Here is a 25,319-nt window from a genome sequence, read left to right as displayed (position 1 = left end):
GAGTGGTTGTAATCTTCAGATTTTCACAATTGCTTAGTTATGAAAATAGATTGCATGATTATTGTAATTACTTTAACATGACGAAAAAAAGCCCTTAAATTGTTTAGTTAAATAGAAATCTTGGAGACTGTCATATATCCTATTTAATGCTCATAACATCACACAGTTCAATAGGTATGAAGAGCCTGAGTCATCTGGTCTAAATTCCTCTTAAGTTATTGTGCCTAATGACTCCTCTGGCTGGCTCTAGATATTCAGTGACAACTATGCAAGAGGAAACATTTGACACAGAGACTCTGTAGTATAGTCTGAATAAATCTGGCATAGTTACATTCATAAGGTTCCTACATTCATAACCTTCCTAAGGTTTCATTATTTATTTTGTTGTTATTTGTAATTTTTGTGCTTTTCCTTTGTGTGTGTACCTATAAATATACACAAATCTTTCAAGCAAATATCATTTGTAAGATCCATATAAAAAGAATAACAGCAGTAATTTGGAATAAAACCCATTTACAAAGTAAATACTAAAACCTCAGGGAATTTGGAACTAAAGATAAACCTAAAAGCATCTCCGAAATGTCTTGATCTGGAAATGCACAGTTAAAAATTAAACAACCTAAATTTTGCCTTGTAGTGATGCTTTGAAATAATCATCAATTATGCCAATTATATAGTAGTATTGATGGTACTCAAAGAGGTCAAACTGTTTGCTTATTGAAAAAAATTTCCCTTTTTGAGCAACCTGGTGGGAATTGAGTTTTGACCTTGCTTGGAGCCTGTGGTTGGACTAGAGACCTGCTGAGGTCCCTTCCAACCCCAATGATTCCAACATTCCCCAAACTGCTTGTTTTGAAATGGTTACTGTGCCCCACTTGCTGCTAGAAAAACAAGGCTGTGAATGTTATTGTTTAACCTCTTGAAAGCAATAATTCTTTTTCACTGTTTACAAGTATCAAATGCACACTGCTGTAGGGGAAGATGTCAGATCAAATACAGTGTGATTTAAAGATACTGTAAAATATGAGCCCTCTTGAAGAAATCGGAAGTGCCTTTAGTTCCTGAAAACAGTGGAATGTAGGAGTCTGTGTCTTTGTTGCATTTTCTGTAGCAGGATATTTTGTCAGTTATTCTGAAGGTAAAAAATTAAAAGTAAATTTGATGGATAATGACAAAGTAAAATGGCTACTCCTAGAAGGCACAAAGTTGTCGTTGATTTTTAAATTTTGAACAGAAAAAAGGTCTAGAATAAGGTAGCTCCCTTTTAATGATATCTTTAAAATTACTTTTAATTTTTGAAACATCTACTATCTTTTAAAATTTGCACTGTATTTTTCCATACCCCTGAGGCCCCAGAGGAAGTCAGGAAAATGGAGGAGTTCACCTTGGTTGATGAGGACTGGGTTAGGGACCAATTAAGCAATCTGGACATCCATAAATCCATGTGTCTAGATGGGATGCACCTGCGGGTGCTGATGGAGCTGGCTGAAGTCATTGCTGGACCACTCTCCATCATCTTTGCTAAGTTGTGGGAAACGGGAGAGGTGCCTGAGGACTGGAGGAAAGCAAATGTCACTCTGGTCTTCAAAAAGGGCAAGAAGGAGGACCCGGGAAACTATAGACCACTCAGCCTCACCTCCATCCCTGGAAAGGTGATGGAACAATTTATCCTTGGTGCCACCTTAAGGCATATGAAGGATAAGAGGGTCATTAGGGGCAGTCAACATGGCTTCGACCAAGGGGAAATCATGCTTGACCAACCTTGTAGCCTTTTATGAGGGCATAACCAGGTGGATAGATGATGGCAAAGCAGTGCATGTGGTCTATCTTGATTTCAGTAAAGCATTTGACACAGTCTCCCACAGCATCCTTGCTGCTACTCTGAGGAAGTGTGGACTGGGTGATCGGATAGTGAGGTGGGCTGTGAACTGGCTGAAGGAGAGAAGCCAGAGAGTTGTGGTCAATGGGGTAGAGTCTAGTTGGAGGCTCAAGTGGAGTGCCTCAAGGGTCGGTGCTGGGACCAGTACTATTCAATATATTCATCAATGACTTGGATGAGGGAATAGAGTGCTCTGTCAGCAAGTTTGCTGATGACACCAAACTGGGCTTCTGGCTGACATGCCAGAAGTCTGTGCTCATCCAGCGAGACCTGGACAGGCTGGAGAGTTGGGCGGGGGAAAAATTTAATGAAATATAACAAGGGCAAGTGTAGAGTCTTGCATCTGGACAAGAACAACCCCAGGCTCCAGTATAAATTAGGGAACGACCTGTTAGAGAGCAGTGTAGGGGAAAAGGACCTGGGGGTCCTGGTGGACAGCAGGATGACCATGAGCCAGCACTGTGCCCTTGCAGCCAGGAAGGCCAATGGCATCCTGGGGTGTATTAGAAGGGGGATGGTTAGTAGGTCAAGAGAGGTTCTCCTTTCTCTCTACTCTGCCCTGGTGAGATAGCATCTGGAATATTGTGTCCAGTTCTGGGCCCCTCAGTTCAAGAAGGACAGGGAACTGCTGGAGAGAGTCCAGCGCAGAGCCATGAAAATGGTTTAAGGGAGTGGAGCATCTCCCTTATGAGGAAAGGCTGAGGGAGCTGGGTCTCTTTAGCCTGGAGAAGAGGAGACTGAGGGGTGACCTCATTAATGTTTATAAATATATAAAGGGTGGGTGTCACGAGGATGGAGCCAGGCTCTTCTCGGTGACAACCAACGATAGGACAAGGGGCAATGGGTTCAAACTGGAACACAAGAGGTTCCACTTAAATTTGAGAAGAAACTTCTTCTCAGTGAGGGTGACGGAACACTGGAACAGGCTGCCCAGGGACGTTGTGGATTCTCCTTCTCTGGAGACATTCAAAACCTGCCTGGACACCTTCCTGTGTAACCTCACCTAGGGGTTCCTGCTCTGGCAGGGGGATTGGACTAGATTATCTTTCAAGGTCCCTTCCAGTCCTTAACATTCTGTGATTCTGTGAACTCTAGTGAATACATAGTTTGTCTTTTGGCTGTTGAATTCCTGAATCTAGTCCAAAATTCAGTTCAGATGAAAACTATGATAGCAGCAACATTTTCATTGAGTGGCTTCTGTTATACCTGTGTTTCACAGAGACGCAGTCTTTAATTTACTTCCAGATTTATCATTACAGCAGTCCCAATGTCAGAGTAAAACTTGTATTTGACAAATGAATTTTACTGAACTTATTAGAAGCAGGGCAGTTTGATGACTGAAGCACTGAGACTCCCTTCTGTTACCCTATATATCAAACATTTCTGAGTCTGAGTAGAAATTAGATTTCCAAGTGACAGTCGTGGCAGTTTTTTATCCTCCTGCTTCGAGAGTGACTGTACTGGGTTCATGCTCTATTTTATTTCTGAAGATGGTACTGGACAAGTTGATAATGCATATGAATCTGTCTAGCATCTGCACCTTGACAGTTGTAATGCAACACCTTAGCGCTATTGCTCTTTTTCCTCACAACCAAAGCTTGCCATGACAGCTGAAGACTTTGAGTGTTTATGGACTGCAAGAGCTGGCCCATTCCCTGGAGGCCTGCCAGATAGTCTGCCTAATGTCACAGTGGCCTGATTTTTAGTTTTGCTGTTGTTTTGTCAGTCTTTTCTTAAACCCATAATTCACATTCTCAAATAAAAGTGTTCCAACAGATTTTTCAGTGTGAGCACTTAGCAAATACACTGAAGCACTGGTATAATTCACTTGTGCATGCTGTGGGCAGCCAACCATTAAATGACAGATTTTCCCTGGCTCAATGCCATACATCCTGAAAATTAGGTCCAAACCATCTTGAATTATGTGTTGATGATAGTATTTTGTTCTAACAACTTTACTCTGTGAGTTGGGGTCATTCCTTTTTCTTACAGATTTTCTGATTTCTTCGGTTAGCTTGAAAAGTATATTTTTCAATCTTTCCTGTAACAGGGGCACAAAGCTATTATTTGCTTATGCATTCTTAGATGAACTCACAGATTCTTCCTTTTACTGGACTTTGCCCTGATATCCTGTATCGAATTTTTTTTTCAAATGTTTGAAATCAAACAGTAGTTAATGTTTGACACCTTGTAGTCTCTTCAGAAGAGCAGGAAAACAGTTGCTAACAGGCAGTGACATGTGTACAACAAGGCTTTGAATGTGCTGATTTCTTGGAAGAGACACTTTGGGAGACTTGATTTCTGGAAAAATTGATAATTAGTGATTAGTTTTAACCTTGAGTCCTGTTCTGTGTATATTTTACCATGAAAGACCATTTACTGAAACAAAATAGCAGAGATATTTGATGAGAGCTCATGAGGACATTGTGGTGGTTTGACATGCTAGATGCAGTTTCTATGTTCAGCTGTTGCACGTTTCCTTTCTGTTGTCATAGTGTCGTGGTTTAACCTGAGCTAGCAATACAACAGTAGCTGCTCGCTCGCTCCCTGCCCCCAACCAAATAGGGGAGAGAATCAAAAGGGAAGGGAGAAACTTGGATTGAGATAAACACAGTTTAATAAAATAGCAAAATACTAATACGTTACTAGTAAATATATACATATATATACACATATAATAGGAATAGAATATAAAATAAAAGATACTCAATTCCTCACGAACTTCGTCCACACCAAGCAGCCAGTCCCAAGAAGCAGCACTTGGTCCTAACAGCTGATCCTGGGGAGAAAAACAGGAAAAAGGGACAAAGGCCCAGAGACCTCTGCAAAGAGCAGGATGACAGGTGCCAATGGCAAATGGCCAAACTAATGAATGTCCTGAACAGAACTCCCCAGCTCTGACAAAGAGAGTAAAGCAAGCAAAAAGGCCAGAGAGAGACCAGGAAATCCTGACTCTCCTTAAGTATGAAGCATGATGCTAATGGGATGGAATACTCCTATTGATCAGTCTGGGTGTCAGTCAAGCTCTGCCCCCATCTATGCCCCCCTTCCTTGATGCCTCACATCTGTGGGCAGAGCACTCAGAACATCCTTGGCTCTCAGAACAGAGCAATTTAAAACATTAACTCTGCTCTCGGGTGTTATCTTCTCGTTTTCAAACTAAGTCCAAATAATGACCATGCTAGCAATGAAACAGAAAAGGTTACTAACTACATGAACAAAATTAACTCATTTTCAGTCAAACCAGCACACATAGCCAGAAAACAAATTACAGAAAGGTGCAAGAAACCAGTTGTACATCATGGAAGAAGCTACAGAAGGGTTGGCAAAGACTCTGCAGATGTGAAGGTTTCATGACTATGTTCAGCAGGTAACAAATCCTACCCATTTTTTTTTTTTAATGAGTTGTTGAATAGTAGCAAGGCCTGTTGTGTGAAGAATAGACTAAATATGTCAAATTGCATGCCATGAAGGAGACAGTAGCATTGCGTGTGGCAGTTCATGGAGGAGAAATGCCACCACTTCAGACCTGTGGGGCTTCATGCAGTCTTTGGGTCCCTGTGCATCATGTACTGTGACCTCTTGGTACACAGGCTGGAAACCACTGCTACGGGATTTACTGAATTGGATGATTCAGGAGTGCACCTGAATGCATAGCTCTGACTCCACAGGTGAGCTCTAGCTGTTCAGATGGGCAAAGATGCAGAACAAAAGGGCAAATTGTTTCTCCGGAGGTTGTACCTTAGCACGTTTCCTTTATGTTGGTCTTAAACATTAACATTATTATGGAATATAATATTACAATATTGTTTTCTGGCTCATTTGTAAATAGCTAGCCATCCTCCCCCTCTTCCTCTGAAAATATACACTTGGGGGCTGCATTGTGTTTTCATGTGGTAAAATAAATGGAGTCATTCTGCTGTGCTGGAGCGGGGTAGTTGGATTTGAATATTAATACCAGACTGCAATAAAATTCAGACAGACATTCTTCTGTGAGGAAAACACAATTTAATTCTTACAGAAGAAACTAATTAAGTCAGAAGCAAATGGTTCTGTGATTCTGAGGCTTATTGCTAATGCTACTGAATGTTACTCTGCTTTGGCTGTTAGTCATGGTAATGAGAATGTGGATGCTTAGCACAGGAAAGATGCCTGGTTTCCTTTTCACTCTGTTAGAGAGAAAAAAAATCCCTATTTTATTTTGTCGTCTTTTTAACCTACAAAACATGTACCAGTTATGCCAGTGGCTCAAGCATTTATTATTATTCCATTTTAAAACAGACCTCAGGAGAACCTCAACTTTAATTTTATTATGAACTTGGGATATCTATAGATATAAAACCACTAACTGAATGCATAACCTTAATATCATGTACTGTCTTATTGACATAGCTTATTTCAGTAAAAATTCTCCAGACAATACATCAAAATTGCAAACTTTATAAACGTATACGAAGTGTATACCTATCCAAAATGAATTGGTGGTTTGGTCTAAGGAGGAAATTTCTCATTTTTAAGATAAGCAGGAGGCTGATCCCTAAAATACAGATAGAATATATATATACCTGCACTTTTTCGCAACCCAAATTTATATGCATACTTTAAGTCTATGCTGCTTTCTTTGGCTATATTAATACGTGTAACATTTTTTAAGATTTTATGTTTCTTGTTACACTGTATGTTTTTATCTGCTCTAGGGCAGTGTTATGTGATTGACACTAACATTGTGCTCTGTCAGCAAATCTTTTCTCACAAGTGTCTTGTTTTCTTTCACATTATGTGAAAAAATATGGAAACTTCTCAAAAGCACCACACTTTTCAGTTGTAAGAAATGAAGCTGTTATTATTGGTTAATATGAGGAGCAGCTGGAGGTAACCGATATTTCTAATAGGTCTGTGTACAAGGACCTTGGGATTGTTCACATTATGCTATTACTGTTACTCTCATTCAGCTGTGTGGTTTCTCCAGCTGATGTAAGATGACATGATAAAATATTTGGACCTGGGCAAGTATTGGGCTTTTTGGTTCAGATACCAAAAATAAAATTAAAAATAAAAAATATTCAGATTGAACAAAATTTGATTATTTTATTCACTTTAGTCTACAGTACAGGTTGCCTCACTAGTTAATTCTCCTTGAAATAAGCACTGTATATTTACTTTGTCTGTGTATACAAAAGGTATTCACATGTCCTTTGTACCTTCCCATTGAAACATAAAATTAAGATTTACACTGGGGAAAGTAAGAAAATTATTTGAATGAATGGTTCATTCTAAGTCTCTTTAAAATCACTTTAGTCAGTTTTGAATGGACACCAAAAACTGGCAATGGCAATGTGATGAAAAGTAGGACCCACTCTTTGGATTAACAGCTTAACAAATAAACTTCAAGTAGAAAACAGTTATTGGGAGCAATAGCAATTTAACTCAAATTGTTGATCTGAGTATAGTAGTCCTTCAACCGGGTATCATGTATGTTGTTATTTTTTTATTTGTGCTGCAGTAGCATTCGCAGGCTTGAGCAAGATAGAGGCCTTTTTAATAAGAGATGCTGTACAAACACATTGTGAAAGACAATTCAAGCCCTGAAGAGTTCATAGCCCTAATAGACAGCAAATGAAAGGCAGCAAGGGAAACAGTGGCAGGGAAGTCTGAATCAGCTTTCCAAGGTCACACAGCAGAGGAGCAGGAGGTGTAGTAATGGGAATAAGATAAGTGCCCCATCCATGAAGCTGTAATGCTTTCTTTACAAAACAGATTAGACTTAGAATATTTTCTTGGTAGTATAGTGTTGGTGATATCTGTTCTTGCAGAGTCTAAAGCTGAGTTTATTAAAGGCTATTTTGCAAGTAGCAATAGAACTGCTCTGACAATCTTATTTAAACAAGCAGGATGTTATGAAGCATAGCATGTGACCATTAGCTTCTTTTGCTTTTCTGATGGCGAGTGGATTTGTGTACTCTGATATTTGTGTTGAAAGTTATTGGATTAGCTGTTCAGCATGCATAAACCAGCACAGCATTATTGTTTATTATTTTTTTCAGAGAACTTCCTCATGTATTAGTTGAGAATCTTGCTCTTTGTGTTGATTTCAGTGTTGTTATTTTTAGCATTTATGATGTTTAAGTATCTTGCACATATTAAAATGCACGCTAACTAATAACTTTGCTTTATTTATTATATTTTTCTTATTAGGTCTTAAATACCAGATATTGAATGGGCTTCAAAATTTCTGTCAGTACATCCGTCTTCCTTATTTTTAATGTATTTCAACAAAATCTTTGTGTACTTTTCTTCTGACCCACTGGGATCTAGAAGTCCATTCCATTCTATCCCCAAATTTTTGCATAGCCCAAGTCTCGTTGACATACATTCTGCAATTTCAGGCACAGATGGAAATTTTTCAATACTGAAGAACTGAAGCGTAGCCTAGCTATCTTTCATGTTCAATTAGAGCAGTCCCTAGAGAATACCCCAGAGATTATGAAAATCCCACATGTTGGAAATCTAGAAATTTCATTTCCTGTTAAAATAGTAGCTTTTAAACAGGCAGTCTGAGTATTGATCTGATTGATAATTATGTGGTGAGATTCTTAAGGTAAGAAATAACAAGGTTAAGAATAAATAAGAGGGTAGTAATTTTCCTTTTTATATCACCATGAATAATTTTCAGTAGAGATCTAATAGACTGTAAGCTTTTTCTCAGCTAACATACGAGTTTCATGTGCTTTTCCCCTCTGGAATGTCATTCAATATGGACTATAATATTCAATAGACAGCAACTCCACTTGGAGATCAGTTGCTTTCTCTTTTTAAAGCTGGAAGATTTTATCAAAAAGAACGTCAAAAGCAGTTTTATGTAAAAAGACAGATCTGTAATTAATTGCAGCATTTGCTGGCTATGTTTTGTATGGGGAATAATGAATATTCAATACTATTTAATTGTTTATTTAAAGCAGATTAATGAGCTTTGCAAAGGCAGGAAAACCCTGAAAAATGTAAGCTAGATTGATAAAAATGCTTTGATTATATTTTCTCATTGACTGCCAACAGCCTCTGAGTAAAATGCTACATGTGATTGTCTTTTTTCAATAACGGTGGTGACACAGCTTTTCTGAAAACTGCCCTCCTGGTAGCGGAAAGGGGCTAATACCTCTCTAAAACAGCAGTGGTGCTGTTATGTGCAGACACTTCTTTTATGATGGCTGATTATTTAGTGTAGAATACACCTATTTAAATGTGCATGTGAGAGGCTGCCTGTTGGGAGTGAGAAAAAAAACCTCCCTAGACTTTCTGAGTTTCTGAATGAAGAAGATGACTTTGCCAGTCTCTGTCGTTACTACATACTGCTGAGCAAATACTTCTGAGAACTGTTTTCTGTTGATGTATTTGTCTGTGTAGACTATTTTAAGAAGAAGGTAACTACTATATGTGTTGGGATCTGGCCCTCATTAATTCTGCTAGTGTTGACCAGTGTGAGGAATTTCTTGCCAGACACTGCTTTCTTGAGTATTTATGTGTATTAATTGTAAAGAGAGAAAAAGAAAGTAAAACTAATCATAATTTTGTGATTGGAAATATAAACCTGGCTTGAAGCAAGAAGTAGCATCTTTTATTGTATAGTAGGAAAGAATCTTTGAAGCTGGCAAAGAATGAAAAGAATAAAAACTTGGGAGAATATCCAAAAAAAACCCCAACCCTCAAAAATTCTACAGCAGAGAAAACATCTGACTCCTATCACCCCACTTATAAAATATATATTTCCCATTTCCTTTGCAGTACTATGTGTGCTGTATTTGTTCTTCCATGTGCAAGATGGGATGAATCCATGTTGCTTGTGACCCCCAAATTGGTGGTTTCCTGTTTTTCTGCATTAGTTTTCTTTCTAAATGGAATCTATAATGTGCACCTGTCTTTAAGTATAAAGTATGTAATTAAGTACAACATAATCTGTCAAGCAAATAAAGATCTTAAATGTAGGGAAAAAAAAAAGAAAAAAGAGTATCAGTTGAATAAATCCAACAATTAGACACTGCAATAGTTTTAAAGACAGCTGTAAGGAAGCTAAGGTTTTGTGCACTATTTTTGTAATAGGATTTGTTTTTTTGTTCTCTCAAAGGAGCATATTCTCCCCCTATGCTTTGATTCTTTATACCCAAGGCGAGTTGAATGTAAATATGGGTAGAAACTTTTAGATCAAACATCTTGCTAAACTGCTCTCTATCTCAAGATGTCTTTCATGAAATGTTGTGAAAATGGCATTGCACAGCACTTACTAATCAGGATAATCGAAGTAGCTGATAAATAAATATGCAGCTAAGGGAAAGATTCTTCCAGTGAGATGGACAACAGGTGACGGATTCTTAGAGAGATCAACGAGTGAAGTTATACTGGTAATATAGAACAAAGCAAATTCTCCGTAGCAAGCCCTAATTAATTATTTTTATACTTTAATGTGGTAACACAGGAAAAAAGAAAAGTGAAGTGGTTCAGCTGAGGTACCTATTTCTTCTAAAGAGATACTGTCAAACCAATTAAGATCTCATATTTTTGAATCATTAAGAGGAAAGTTTTGCGAATCTTAGGGTCAGTAGAGACAACTTTTTTCTTTTTTTATTAAAACCTTCACTTTGCTTCAGTGAGACTATAATGTTTATAATCTGAACAACAAAATATATCAGATGATCTTTTTTCTGGAACTGACAAAAGGATGAAATACAATATGTAAATAATCTACATTCATTGTGAAAGGTACATTTAATTTTAAGATGTTGTTCTATTTTAATGATCTAAATGACTGTAGCTCAAGTAAATTTTTTTCATTGCTGTTGTTTAAATCAGGCTGTATTCCTTCAGTGCAGGGTCACAGACGCTATTCTCAATTCCACAGATGTAAAAAAGGGATAACTTCACTGGATTTGCTGTCATGTCAGTTCATGGCCTTGGAACACACTCCAGTTCACCTAGAAATATTATGCATGTAGCATTTAGGATATGCAAGGCCTGCTGGTTTTTAATTTGCTTTATCTGCCAATATAAAATCACATTAATGCTAAGATAAAAATCAAAGAAAAAGCTAAAATTAATTTTCTCTAAACTATATAATGATACATTTAATTGCAAATGAAATGAAATCTGAGCCTAAATGTGAACAGTGATCCTATAAACACTGAGTGCAAGAAAAAGCTGTTTAATCTTATTCCTTCCTAGTATCCACTGCAGTCATTGTTCTTGTAAGCCATTTGCTGTCTCTTGATATCTGTATCACAGGGTGTTACTCATCTTTATTCTAAAAACGCTTCTGAACAGACAATTGGACTACAGCTCAGGGAAGTGATAATTGCAGGCAGATGCACACTGACAGCCACTTCTTTGTTATTTTGCAATGCCTTGTGGGTCAAAGAAAGAAACGAGCGTAAGTTGAAGACCTGGAAGGATGTGCAGGAACTGGTACAGTGGGACATACGGCCCTTTCAAGGCTGGGGTCTGTTAGCTGCTCTTGAGAGACTGGATGAAGAGTAAGAAATGGGATGTCTGGCAGGAGTGCAGGACACGATGCTGTGTGGGAGCTTTGCAAGGCTGGCTCTTTTGTGGCCTGTACCAGGCCTGCCATGTGTCATCTGAATGGTGCACAAGAGCATCCTGAATGGCAAGGTGTGGGACGCATTGTAGATAAATACTTTGAACAGTGGAAGTCTCTTCTGGAAATGGTATAGTCTTAAATATCTCTGAAGAAACCAGTTAATTTTGCAGTCTTGAAAATTTTTGAGGCTTTGTGCAAGGTTTCATTAAGAACTCAGATTTCCAGCTGCTAATCAGCTGCAAGCCTTCACAAGTTATTTTCTTAGGTTATTCAAAAACTCTTCTTGCAGCATTTGTTCTCTCCCAAACTCAGCATTCCACATTGAGAAACCAAAAACTACCTCTCTTCTCCATTACTGTGAGATTTGTTCCCTACACTTAGTTTTTAAACGTTGCTTCTATTAAGAGAGAGAGATATATATATATATTCTGGGAAGGAGGGGGAGTCTAAAGCTGTATAAATAGCATATGGGTAGCTAAAAAAAAAAAAAAAAAAAATCACACTGGCAATCTCCAGGTAGAGTGCAACATCAGATAAACCAAGCCATGGATAGCTGAAGTAGCATTAAAGAAAATGTTTCTATTTGCATAGGTCATACATCTGAAAAATGAGGAAAAAGGGAGTTTTTTCCGTAAGTTACTAAAGAGAAGCATGGGTACAAGTTCAAAAAGAAGATGGTTTCCAGTATTGCCAGAGACTCCTATTTGCTTGTGTCTGAAAATGACAATGTCATGTGCTGACCTGCTGGATTACTTATGCTTGGGCACAATCCTAAAATTTATGGCACTATTTCACATTGATTTATTAGATCTGAACAGAATATGGAAAGTGTATCTCACAGAAGATTTTAAAGTTTGGCTTTGTTATAAATCAAAATATTTTCCCACATTTGCCTCTCATACGCAATTTTTATGATACCTGGAAAATTTCAAGTGGTTAGAAAAATATGCTGTTTGTGGTTTGTGTTTTTAAAAAATTTTAGTATTTTTAATGAACTCTATATTTTCTCCCTCTTATAAATAAATCATTCTTGAATTAGCATATGAAGTAACCTTTCTAAGTTTCTAAGTTTAAGCTTTTCCTAACCTTTAACTTTTTTTCTACTCCTCTCCAGGATGCCTTTGAGATAATGGCTGAAAATTATGAGTTCAAAGAAAACGAAATATTCTCCCTGGAATTTCTGAGGGCAGCTTCTGTGCTGAAATTTATTCCATTTCCAGTAACCAGAATGAAAGATATACAAGGCTTGCCCTGCATGGGAGACCGAGTCAGAGATGTCATTGAGGTAACATGCCTCTGAATTATCTGCCGATTGACTCTTTTACAGATCTGCTTTTAGAGGTCACAGAGTGCAGCATTGATATCTGTGTGTGTTTACACAACCTTCTGTATTTCCTGTAATAACATTATATTATCCTTGTTACTAAGAAGACAATGATTTCTGGAAACCTGTTGCAGTAACACAAGGTTCTGTCACAGAACCTCCACTCTTTAGGAATCAAGGTAGCTAATGAATAAATACGAATTAACAAATAATGCGGTATCATCTTTGTACAAAATTTTTAAAGTCTCAATCTGATTTGGATGTGACAGGTTAACTGTTAAGTTTTGTTCACATGACTTCTGCCCTTGGCAACATAATTTTGCTCACCTGAATGCTTTATTAGAAATACTATTTTTGCAAAACTGGTAAATAATTTAGTACTTTAATGTTAAATCCTACCTTGCTTTGAGTTATAGCAAAGCCTTTTATCTAGGTGATGGATGAACTTTACATTCTCACTGGAGCTTTGAGTATTTCCTGCATTTTTCTTTAATCCTTAGCCTTTCCAGGATCGCACATCGCGGGTGCTGTTACTGCAGCAGGCAGCTGGCTGGGGCCCTCAGCTGCCTGGAGAGGTCACTGCCGAGTGTTGCGATTCACTCTGGCTCCTCGTTTGCTTCACCCCACCAGTTAAGAATGTAGCCTCTGGAGTGCCCTTTGTACATACTACCTGGGAACCGGGAATTCATTTTTGGCGGTTTTATTGGTGAAGGCTTTTTTGTTTGTTAGTTTTTATCAGAAAGACTGAAGGAACTCAAGAAAAAATGTATCTGTTCTTACAATGCTCTTACTTTTAAGAGAAGTAAACTCAAATAATGAAATCTAATTTTCAGAACAACTCATTGATAGCTTATGATAAATAACTGCTTTCTGGCTGTAAATTTATGAGTAAATAAGCACTGTGAAATATATTCCATGATCCCAATTTCTACTTCATCCTTGAGTAAATTTATGAGTAAATAAGTATGGTCAAATTTATTCTGTGGTACCAATTTCTTCTTCATCCTTCAGTAATCTTCTGTCTCAAAAAGGATTGTAGAATTTGATCCTAATGGAATAAAACAATATGGTTGCTAAGGGTGCTCCTCATGTTTTTACAGGTTGATAAGACTTTCTTTTAGATTATTTTACTAAAACTTACTGTAATCTTGATTTTTTTTTTTTTTTGAAAAACAACTTCTTTGTTTAGGAAATTCTTGAAGAAGGAGAGAGTTCTAGAGCTAAAGAAGTATTAAATGATGAACGATACAAATCATTTAAGGTAAATCTTTTGAAGTTTGTTGTTGTTTAAAATTGCATATATTTTCCTCTTTTATATGTTTAAGTATAGCTTAGACATAACCATCAATTTTATTATAAAGGAACATCCAATATCAGGTATAAAAAAAAAAAAAAAGAGAGAGAAAGATCTTGCATAAAGAGAAAGGGGCAGAGAGAAACTGTGATAGAGTAAGGAATCAGTTATTTTTCTATTTAATGTGATGCATACACAGTTACTCTTAAACTTGAACTAAACAATCTTTCTTTCCTGAAAAGTAATGTAATGCATACTCTTCACTATAAATTTGTTTACTTTTTTCCTTGGCTGATTATCATTACAACACTATACCAGCTTATTCTGGCATTAAGAAAATACCAGATGAAGAAGACGACTCAGATCAATTTTAATTTTCTTTTGTGTGAGGCAGATGGAGGAGGACTGGGGATATTTCTTTGTTAGGCAGATTGTAGATTCAGAGTCATGGTCACACTTCTTCATAGTTATTGGGAATCTAAACCACATAAGTACTGCAGTGCCCGTTTCTTAAATTGTCAGTTAATTCTCCACTGGAAAAATATGTACTGGAAAATGTTTTTTTCCAATGTTATCTGCAGTTTTAATATCTAAAAATATACTTTTTGTGCCTTCAGAAAAATTCGAACCAGAGAATAAAAGGAATGGGGCTGTTTAAATCTCCCCTACATTATTCAATTTTACTTCAGCTATGGAAAGGTTCTTCCATTCTGATGCCATCTTGTAGCAATACTCAGAGAAGAGCTGTAGGTTCACATGTACAGCCGGATTCGGGAACCAGACTTGCCTATTAATGGTAATAAAGATTGAAGATCGGCCATTAAATCTTATGTTTCAGTGTTTAAGAAAATTTCTTTAAGATTAGAATAAAACCTAACAGGGGACAGATTATCTGAGATGTGCCTTATGCCTTGATTCACGTGCCAAATTACAATGAATTCATGTGGCTCTCTTGTTAGCTGAGCACAGTCTCAACATTTTGGCCAAACTGGCTGTAGCAGTTCTTTGCAAAATTTTTTAATGTGCTTCTAAGGAAGCCAAGAAGAATCCCATATTAGTGAATTCCTAAATTTTAATGTTTATCATGCTTCTGGTGACTGCTGCAAATCACTTCACAGAATCACAGAATGTTCAGGATCGGAAGGGACCTTGAAAGATCATCCAGTCCAATCCCCCTGCCAGAGCAGGAACACCTAGGTGAGGTTACACAGGAAGGTGTCCAGGCGGGTTTTGAATGTCTCCAGAGAAGGAGACTCCACAACCTCCCTGGGCAGCCTGTTCCAGTGTTCTGTCATCCTCACTGTGAAGAAGTTTCTTCTCATATTTAAGTGGAGCCTCCTGTGCTCCTTACCCACTTTTTTTTTGGACTTTTAAGTCCACTTATCGTGACTTAAAAGATCGCTGCTGGTCCCATGACCACAGTTGTCAAATAACTGAAAAAAATTATACAGTATGTGGTTTAGATGTAGGGTACATAAATGTCATGGCCACTTTGCCACTTTATGGAAGTGGATACTGCAGGGAACGAGTTCATATAATTCACTTTCACCATCTGAAAAAGAACAGTGCTTGCATACACAATTGAAGAAATGGGCTACCTGCTATTCACACTGCACTGTGGGCAGTGTCTCTAAATTGACATCTATAAATAAACCGTGTAATAATGAATCTTAATATGGAAAGAAAAAAATGTGGTGTTTTTTTTTTCTTAAAAATTTGGACAGTGGCATAGAATCAATTTTCTTTAGTTCTCTATCCCAATATTAATTAAGTCTCTTGGAGTAATTTAAAACGCAGTAATAGATCCTTTAGAAAATCTTTTAGTGCTAGCAAAAACATTATGAGATAACAATCTAAGTATTGAAAAAATCACATTCTTTCATAAACACCCATGATTCAGACAAAGAATAGGTAATTTCATCCATTATATACAAAATGTAGGGTAATTCCTGTTTTATATTATCCAAGATTTTAATTTTTCTCTTTTCTTTACCTTAATTATTTCCAAGGAATTAATCTCACTAGAAAAACACAAAATAAATCTAGCATGGTTAGAATTCAGAGGTTGTAGACTGAATGGAAAACAACAGTTATTCATGTCTTACACAGCTATTCATTGAATTCTATAAATGTACAAAGAAACTATTGAGAGCTTCAGTATTGACAAACTGAACATAAGGAACATGCTTTTGGGCAAGTGTGAAAGTTTTCCCTTCTGCTTTCATGTCACTCTTCTTCTGAAATATTGATCCACTGAATAATGCTTACAACTGTGACGTTTTTGCTTTACATCCTTTCTTGAGGAATAAGTCAGTGTACAAAATTACTTTGGAATAAATGGAATACAACCACACTAAGACTTCAGAGGTTGGTAGATTTGGGCCTATTTTTTTTTTCAGTGGGAAAAATAGTGACATCTGTACTCCAAATAAGATGTGTAGGAATTTAGCTTGGCTCACATGAGGACTGAAAAATTGTACGAATGTTTATAATATGCAAGCTAACAAAAATTACTATTTGTACTTCAAATTTAATCCAATTTTGGAAAACAATATTTGGCATGACCTTCAAACATGTGTGTTTTATAGAATGTAGTATAAGAACACATTTATGTACTTACTGTCTGTTTCCACGTACCATTGAGATCCATTGCCCTCAGTGCAGAATTTCAAGAGCCACAGGGTTCCCGCTGATCCCATCTCTTGGAAATGCTGCCACACCAACATCATGTGTACAGCTGAAGGCTGGTAGCGCATATTATACAAAATCATAATGTCAGTCTTGAGGGAATCAGTCTTGAGATGCCTCTTATTCTACGAAGTCAGTGTAAGGGAATCCAGCTACTTAATGTTATTGTTTGCATTTATTAACTTTGCAGTAAAAATAAAGACTACTATCGTTATTTCAAACATTAGTTAAAAATGTCCATTTGGCTAAATCATATAAAGATGCTGGGTCCACTACAATATTATTGTTTAGATTTCAGTTTTATAAGAACTGCCCATGTTCATTTGTATGTTCAACTTAACTATGTAAAGAAAGGAAGCTGAATATGTATGTTTGTATTACACTATTATTTATCTCCAACGTAGGATAAACTCTGCCCAGTATTTTCCCTGTAAAACCTTGTTGTCACCTACTTATTGTTAATTCACTGCTCCATTATAAAATAGCACTGAAATGTGTGTTCTTCTACTGACCTTAGCAATTTACTTCAGTCTTTGGAGTGGGAGTGAAGACATCTGAGAAATGGTACAGAATGGGTTTACGAACTCTGGAAGAGGTGAAAGCTGACAAGACACTGAAGCTGTCAAAAATGCAGAAGGCAGGTAAGGTGAAAGTCTCAGAAAAACTCGTATCTCAATGCTTAAAGATCTTGGTAACAGAACCAGAGGAGGCGGCAAAGTTCATTTATACATTCATTTTCTTGCTGCATTGTATTGTGAATATTAAATTATTAGGTTAAAATAATACTTGGACTAACAGAGCTCCTAATTAAAAATGGTGTCATTCAAAATGTATGAATTCTTTTAATTCTTTTAATATTCTTTTAATTGCTTACACAGGTACCTAGTGAAATCTGCTCTTAAACACAAAACTATTAATGGGTCATTATTTCACAGGTTGCAAAAAAACTACATTAGGTAAGCCCAGAACTACTTTTCAAAGGGGACCTGTCTGATAAATAAGGATTTGTAATAAAATACTTGTAAAATTACTTCCATAATCCTAGTACATAGTAACTTACAAGTGTTAAACATGGTCAAATGAATAATGTTGCTTCCCCATAGATATCTCTTGTGTGTGTGCCATTTCCCTAAATAAAGGAATTATTTTAAACAAAAGAATTGGTTACATTGAGAAAAGGAGATTACATAACATGACCTTAAGATCATGTCATTTTAATTTTGCATTAAACCCATGTGTTTTACATCACTTCGGTATCCTTTGGATCCACTTGCCCACATTCATGCTCCTTTGTCCTTTTTTGTTTTATGTGTCATATCCAAATGTGAAGCAAGCAGCAGGACTGGGCTTTTTTGATACAAGCTCTGTAATCAAATATAAAGATAGCTGGGGTATTTCACATATCTCTGAGCCCTGTACTTGGATAAAACCCCATCATTTTGGGAATAGAACCTTTTAGAGTAGTATGTCCAGAAACGCTATTGATGGGAGCTGGTAGGGAAGTCAGAGTAATTTATAAATATTCAGATTCTCAGCAAGTGGAGCAATTATCCTGACTGCTTTGTTGTTATAAACTGTAACTGCTGCTACATTTTGTAACAAATTATAATGGCAAAAACACATGTATACTATAAGGACAAAGATAACAGGCTCTTTCCTATGATTTCTCCACATGCAAGGCAGGAGACTAACTCCAGGAGTGGTGGGAAAGAAGGAAAAGGCTCCTGAAGAGACTAGATCAAAATATATTTTTCCCGACAACGTCCTGAAACAAGCCTATAGTTCCAGGTTCAAAATCGAGCATTTTTAGTTCATGCCATTAGACATGGTGCCTTTGTGCATGGTACGAGTTGTGTGGTATAAATTCCTGGTGAGAGGTGGTTATTTCACATGGTGCTTACATAACACTATTGAGATCTTGATAATTCCATAGAGTGATCAGCACTTTTTTGCCTTTGATTTCCAGGGTTTCTCTACTACGAGGACCTTGTTAGCTGTGTATCTAAGGCAGAAGCAGATGCAGTAAGCATGATTGTGAAGAATACGGTATATACTTTTCTACCAGATGCTTTAGTTACCATAACTGGTGGTTTCAGGAGGTGAGTGAAAACAAATGATTCCATTTGACTGTTTCATTCAGGTACACAGAAAATGATGTTTGTCTCTTGGAAAAGTCAAAGCAACTTAGTGGGAACATTTTTCACTGTGGTGTAGTGGGGTTTTTTTGGTGGTGGTGGTTGTTTTGTGTGTGGGATATTTTTTTTTTTTTTTTTTTTGGTCAGAGCACAATCTACCTAAGAATAGCTTGCTGGAAAAATGTTTAGATCACATGCTATACTTGAGCGTATATTTTTTTTTTCCTCTTTTAGTGGATCTGAAATTCCAAGGCTTAGACTATTGTAAAGCCATGCTTAAAAACACAATAAACTTAAGGCACTTTTGTGCTTGTAGTCTGTGGTTTTTTTTTTTGGAGAACTTGGCCATGTGAGATTGAAAATATGCTAAGGCAGAGCTTGTAGCATTAGAAGTATACGTTGCGGTAAATACTGACCACAGTGAATATAAAGCACTAAGAGAACCGAATATACACTGACCTCTGTATAGATAAGGTGATCTCAGAATTTCTTTCCTGGGTGATTTTGTTCCTAAAACTTTTGGTCTTGCTCTGTAAAACCAAACACAAAACTGTTGCTGAGGACATACACAATTCATTCTTTCAGCACTTACTCGAGAGCTTTCGTAAAGCCACATAGCAAAATACTGAGACTGGGAATAGTCTTTGGGAGTATCCAGTTCCTTGCTCTGTAACCAGTCCTCCATTACAGCACTACTTGCAGTACATGTCATACTCAATAAACCAAAAAAACCTTAGTAAGGTCCTTAAGTTTCTTGCTGCTTAAGTTGTTACTTTGTGAAACTTTGACTATATTTTTAATACAAAAATATATTTCAAAAATACTTAGAATATTCTCTTAGAACTCAAAATACACAGTTCTGTCACTCTTATGTAACTAAAACTGGTATGATAGCAAAAGACAGAATAAAATTAGTAATTAATGAATCACTTGTGTGATTTATTATTGTGAGCCTAGATGGGCTTGCATAGACTCACTCCAGTGCTAAATTAAGACCTTATATTATTTGTAATTGCTATATACATTCACAGTGATTATGATGAATGTATTTTATCACCTTTGTGCTACCTCATGATTTTTATTATTATTTATTGTATGTCCCATATTTATTGTAAGAATGTTTGCAGCCACCAGCTATTAATACATGGTTTCTATGAAACAGTATGGTCAATGAGAAGCACTAGGTTCCAGTATGAACCCTGAACAGAGGTATAAGAACAAGATAAAATTTTATATTCAAAACCTCAAGTGTCATCGTTCTGTGACTCTTTGTTAAGGATGCATGTAATGGCAATTTGTTCACACTGATGCAAATCAGTCAGGGACCTTGTGGTGTTAGTGACTTGGATATAACTGGTTGGCACATGTCTAAATGGGTCAGAAAGTTTCAGGGACAGAACTGTTATCACATTGAAAATTTCCAGTTTCTTCTGACATGGTGTACTTATAAACTTTGTTGGCAGCATAGTTGTTTGCAAAGTATTAACATCATGCATCAAATTTGTTTTGCTTATTATTTCAGGGAAGTATGATACCCATTCTCTTTTTTGTTAAGAATAAGCTTTTGTATCTCTAAATGTGTGTGTCAAACCAGAAGAGAAATTATTTAAGTATCAAACCTGTTTTAGTGGAAGGTGTCTGTGTCCATGGCAGGTGGGTTGGAACCAGATGACCTTTAAGGTCTCTTCTAACCCAAACCATTCTATAATTCTATGATCTAATGATGCCTTCAGTGAGAAATCCTGTATATTAAATACATGCCTTTAAACATACAGAGGATATATTAAAAAATAAGTTTCAAAATGTTAGTCCTAAATGATGTTTTACCACCCCATGGAAAACAAATGCTGCATTGTAGGATTTGTAGAAAACTTGATTAAATTGATTGAAGTACCTTTATTAGGTGCCTATATTTTAATTACTGAACTGCAATAGAGTTGATGACATCTGTTCTTTTTTGCCTACCTCATATAGTGGCAATATTCATCAGTATGAAGTATGTGCAAGCTCACTAGCTCCCAGTTTTCATTTAACAAATTATTTTTTTGTTTCTTTCATCATTATCTATTTTAATTTAAAAAGTAGGCATTTTTTTTAATCAAACAACTTGACTTGATTCCCCATATCCTATACCCTGTATGCTACTAACTTAAGAGAAAAAATAGCTCATAATTGCTCTGAATAATATATTAATCCACAGGATCCAGATTTGTCTTGTTTTATATGTTTGTTTCATAAATTGGAAAAAAAAAGCAGTTGATGGTGTTCCTCCAGATTTGATTGGAGAGTTGAAAGTCAGAGTCTGATAAACCTTACTTACTACATGGGAAAACTGAATGAATTACCAGGAAGAGAACTTCCACTAGTGATCTGGAGTCATGAGGATTCAATGAGGTAGAGATGAAATACAGGAAATTTACATTCTATGATTATTTTTCCCAAACTTAGCAAACAAACCCATGGCTGAGTATATTTAATGGGTTACTAGACCTTTTCCATTAAACTTATTCATGGACTTCTCTGTGGTCTGATTTAGTTTTCACCTTTGGTCTTCCGTATTGCTTCTTGAACTAGTCTTAATGCTAGTTGATGCTTATAGCAGCCATAATGCTGGATGGTGGTAGATAAACCATGTTTCAGGTATAAATGAAAAAGCAGTTCAAAGGGTTAAGAGCAAACACAAGAGAAGCCATTACCTAAAGTAAAAAACATCAGGGCATCAATCTGTCAGTAGTCAAATTGCAAGCACAAGTGGTGGAACAGACTTGGCTGGCAGCTGTATGTTAGAGAGCAACAGGAAAACAAAGAGAAGGATGGACAATGGATAGTGAAAATGATGGAGTCTTGAATAGAAGAGACAAGGATATTTTGAGCACAGGTTTGGCTGAGTCTGGAGACTGTGTTAGGACACTTATCTCTGCTTGTGTTGAGGAAGCAGAATTGTGACATTAGGCCAGTAGTTGTCTCTTGCAGATTATGTAGTACTGAATGCTACTGTTTGTGTGTTTCTAATTTGGAATGATGGAAGATTCAGGGAGAATAAAAGGATATAGACAGGAAGTGAAAATCAAATTACTACTTTGGACCTATGTGGTTTAATCAAAATACCAGACCTACAAGTTGTTAAAATAAGACATGAAAATTGGAAAAGCTGATGCAATCTTATTGAGAACATACCAAGACCTGTTTCTCTGACCAGCTGCATGAATTTTATTTCCTCTTTTGCTTTAACATCTTGTAGTTTCAGGTTAACCCCCAAATTCTCTCCTTTACCTCTGCTCAAGGGACATATTGTTGAAGCAGTCTTCAGCCTCTGCTACTTCCTTGATGCTTTATTCTTTCTGGTTCTTTCGTCTTTCTGCCTGTCTTCACAAAACAATAGCTCATGAAACATCTTTAATCAGAAGTACTTTCCTTGTGTTTCCATGGTTGAAGGTGGGAATAATAGTGTGTTTGGTTGAAAGCAAGTCTCTTTTCATCTATCTGAATGCACAAAGGAATGTAAAGGCTTAAAAGTAACAAATAATAGCCATGATGGGAACCCTTCAGTATATCCCTAATTTGAAATCATTCAGGAACAGAAATGAATAAGTTTATGAAGTCTGGATGAGTTTATTCTTTGTTACTCCCTTACAGAAACACTTAGATAACTGCCCGCAAAACATTCCTTGAGATGCAGTTGGTATAATTTCATATGAGAGGTTGAGAGAATTTTCTTATTTTTTAAAAATATTTTTCTGACACTTATCTGGGTCACTTGGAAACAGAATTTACAACACTGAAATGCATGGAAATACAGAAGCAGAAAAATTGTAGTTATGAAATGAATCACACCCACACAGTGCGGAATGTATTTGATTGTCTGTCTAGTGAGGCCTATCACCTCAACTGTAGAGAAGGAAGTATTGAAGATGCTGCTAATGCAATATGAAGCATACCATGCACAATGTTATAATAGAGACTGAATTTGCCATGCAATCTACTTGAATCAGGAATTGGTATGGCTTTCTTTGCTTTGCTCAGCCTCTCTTATTTTGAATTGCTGAGATTTAAGACTGTTTTCTTCTTAAAACTAGTGAGACAAATTCTGAGGTGGAGAATAGCACCTCATATTACAAGTTACCAAAGACACTGAGGGTGAAGTTTCCCTTCCAATATTGGGTTAAAGAGAGGCCCTGGGATGGGGAGAAAAGAAACATTTTTTTAGTGTGTGACATCTCTGATTAATGCTGTGTTTGTCCAAACTATATCCAAGCTAGGAGTGTAGTTTAGGCTTATGTATATTATCACTTTTAAATGAGAGTTATACTGAGGACCTGGTCATTTTGTTCCTGGTTATTAAAAATGTAATTTTATTCTATGGAGAGAATTAAAGGTTTTTCAGTAGTAGTAGCATTATCTCATCTTGTATATATTACTGCATGTTACAGAAAATTTGATACCGTTAGCAATGTGTTAATGCAAGGGTCATTAGGGGCAATCAACATGGCTTCACCAAGCGGAAGTCGTGCTTAACCAACCTCGTAGCCTTTTATGAGGACATAACCAGGTGGATAGATGATGGCAAAGCAGTGCATGTGGTCTATCTTGATTTCAGTAAAGCATTTGACACAGTCTCCCACAGCATCCTCGCTGCTAAACTGAGGAAGTGTGGACTGGATGATCGGGTAGTGAGGTGGGCTGGGAACTGGCTGAAGGAGAGAAGCCAGAGAGTTGTGGTCAACGGGGCGGGGTCTGGTTGGAGGCCTGTATCTAGTGGAGTGCCTCAAGGGTCGGTGCTGGGACCAGTACTATTTAATATATTCATCAATGACTTGGATGAGGGAATAGAGTGTACTATCAGCAAGTTTGCTGATGACACAAAACTGGGAGGAGTGGCTGACACGCCAGAATGCTGTGCTGCCATCCAGCGAGACCTGGACAGGCTGGAGAGTTGGGTGGGTAAAAATTTAATGAAATATAACAAGGGCAAGTGTAGAGTCTTGCATCTGGACAAGAACAACCCCAGGTACCAGGATAAGCTGGGGAACGACTGTATTGACACATGTTCATAAATGAGAGAATGTGAGGTAGAATGTAAGAAGAATGTTACACTTCCCAAGATCTTAGCATATACTGAAGACTTTGTTGTTTATTTAACTGAGCTAGTCATGTGGTGACTGAGTTTCTCCATAAATCCTGATAAAAAGCTCTATTTGACCTTTTCATATTGGATACTCCTAATAAAAGTATTCTTTTGCAGGCTGTAGGGGTTCTACACTGAGGCGAGAACACCTGACATGACTCCTTTATTAGGTTCTGAGAAATAAATGCATTTGAAATCCTATTACACAAATTGTTTTCTTTCTGCGCAGATCTAGGATAAAAATAGTGTCAGACTTCAAACTAATATAATTAATTTAGCAAAAGTTGCTTTCATTAAGTTTCTAAGCAAATTCCCAAGCAGAGTTTCCTTATTCTACTCACACTTTCTCAGAATAGTATATCTTTGTATTTACACAACTCTTCAGTATAGTTATTTCTATGCTTGCTTTATTCCAAATGCAAGCAATAATAAGGGAAGATAGAAGCTGTATCCAGCTGCTTAAGTTCAAATACTGTAATTTCTACTCCCTTTCTTATGCTGCTTGTCTAAGAAGTATTTTTCTTTTATCTGCTGTTATTTCCTTTCGTCAGGGAGAGATCTGCTATAAAGGAGTTGTGAGGCAAGCTGCTTACTGAATATCTGAGCTGATAAGGTAGTTTGCACACACTCATGTTTAAGCAGATCCTAGAAGAATCTAGTGATTCTTCCAGCAACAAACTGAAGACGTTGTTTGGATATCATTCCTGAGCACAGCTTTGACTCTGATAAACTCTAGCCCACTTCAGATAAGACTTTTAACCCAGTGATGTTCTAATCTGACCTGACTGGTCTTAAAGCTTAGTAAAACAGCTTCACCTTACTGAACTCCCTAAGTTTAGAAGTGTTTGACCTTGAGATGTTGGGATGCTCTGAATAAAAATATTCTGTGGCAGGAGTTAGAGACACTACAACTGGAGAGCAGAGGTCATCACTAGATTCTTCTTCTGATTTTCTGTAACCCATTAAAAACTAAGTTGAGAAAGGAGAAAATAATTTTTATCCAAATTAATGGCTAGCCAAGTCAATTTAGAAGATAATCTATTGGAGTAATTCAGGGACTTCCTTTTGCCATTAGAGCTTTGATTATTTTTCCACTCATCTATTATTAGTCATGATGAATCACGAAGTAGAAGCTGATGAATAAGGTATCTGGGCATCTTGGACAAAAAGAACTTTGTACGAATCCACGAGACAGTTGAATGCTCAGCACAGTGTATTATTTCAAAGCCTTTCAAAAACTTGTTGATTTGAGATTTTTTACACACCCTACTCTACTCAAACTGTTACCACT

General features: G+C 36.9%; 1 protein-coding gene across 1 annotated transcript in view; it reads left to right on the top strand.

Moving 5' to 3' along the window:
• DNTT (DNA nucleotidylexotransferase) overlaps nt 1–25,319 on the top strand; it is a 93,316-nt gene that overhangs the window by 10,603 nt on the left and 57,394 nt on the right. Inside the window, exons 4-7 of the mRNA XM_065639332.1 lie at nt 12,577–12,747; nt 13,976–14,047; nt 17,286–17,409; nt 18,735–18,867. Of these exons, the coding sequence (XP_065495404.1) occupies nt 12,577–12,747; nt 13,976–14,047; nt 17,286–17,409; nt 18,735–18,867 (500 nt within the window). The remainder of the gene's footprint in view (nt 1–12,576; nt 12,748–13,975; nt 14,048–17,285; nt 17,410–18,734; nt 18,868–25,319) is intronic.

This window comes from Caloenas nicobarica, chromosome 7 (genome assembly GCF_036013445.1).
Source record: "Caloenas nicobarica isolate bCalNic1 chromosome 7, bCalNic1.hap1, whole genome shotgun sequence".
Taxonomy (NCBI): domain Eukaryota; kingdom Metazoa; phylum Chordata; class Aves; order Columbiformes; family Columbidae; genus Caloenas; species Caloenas nicobarica.
Note: the sequence above shows the minus strand (reverse complement) of the source record. Positions and strands in the feature narration are given on the sequence as shown.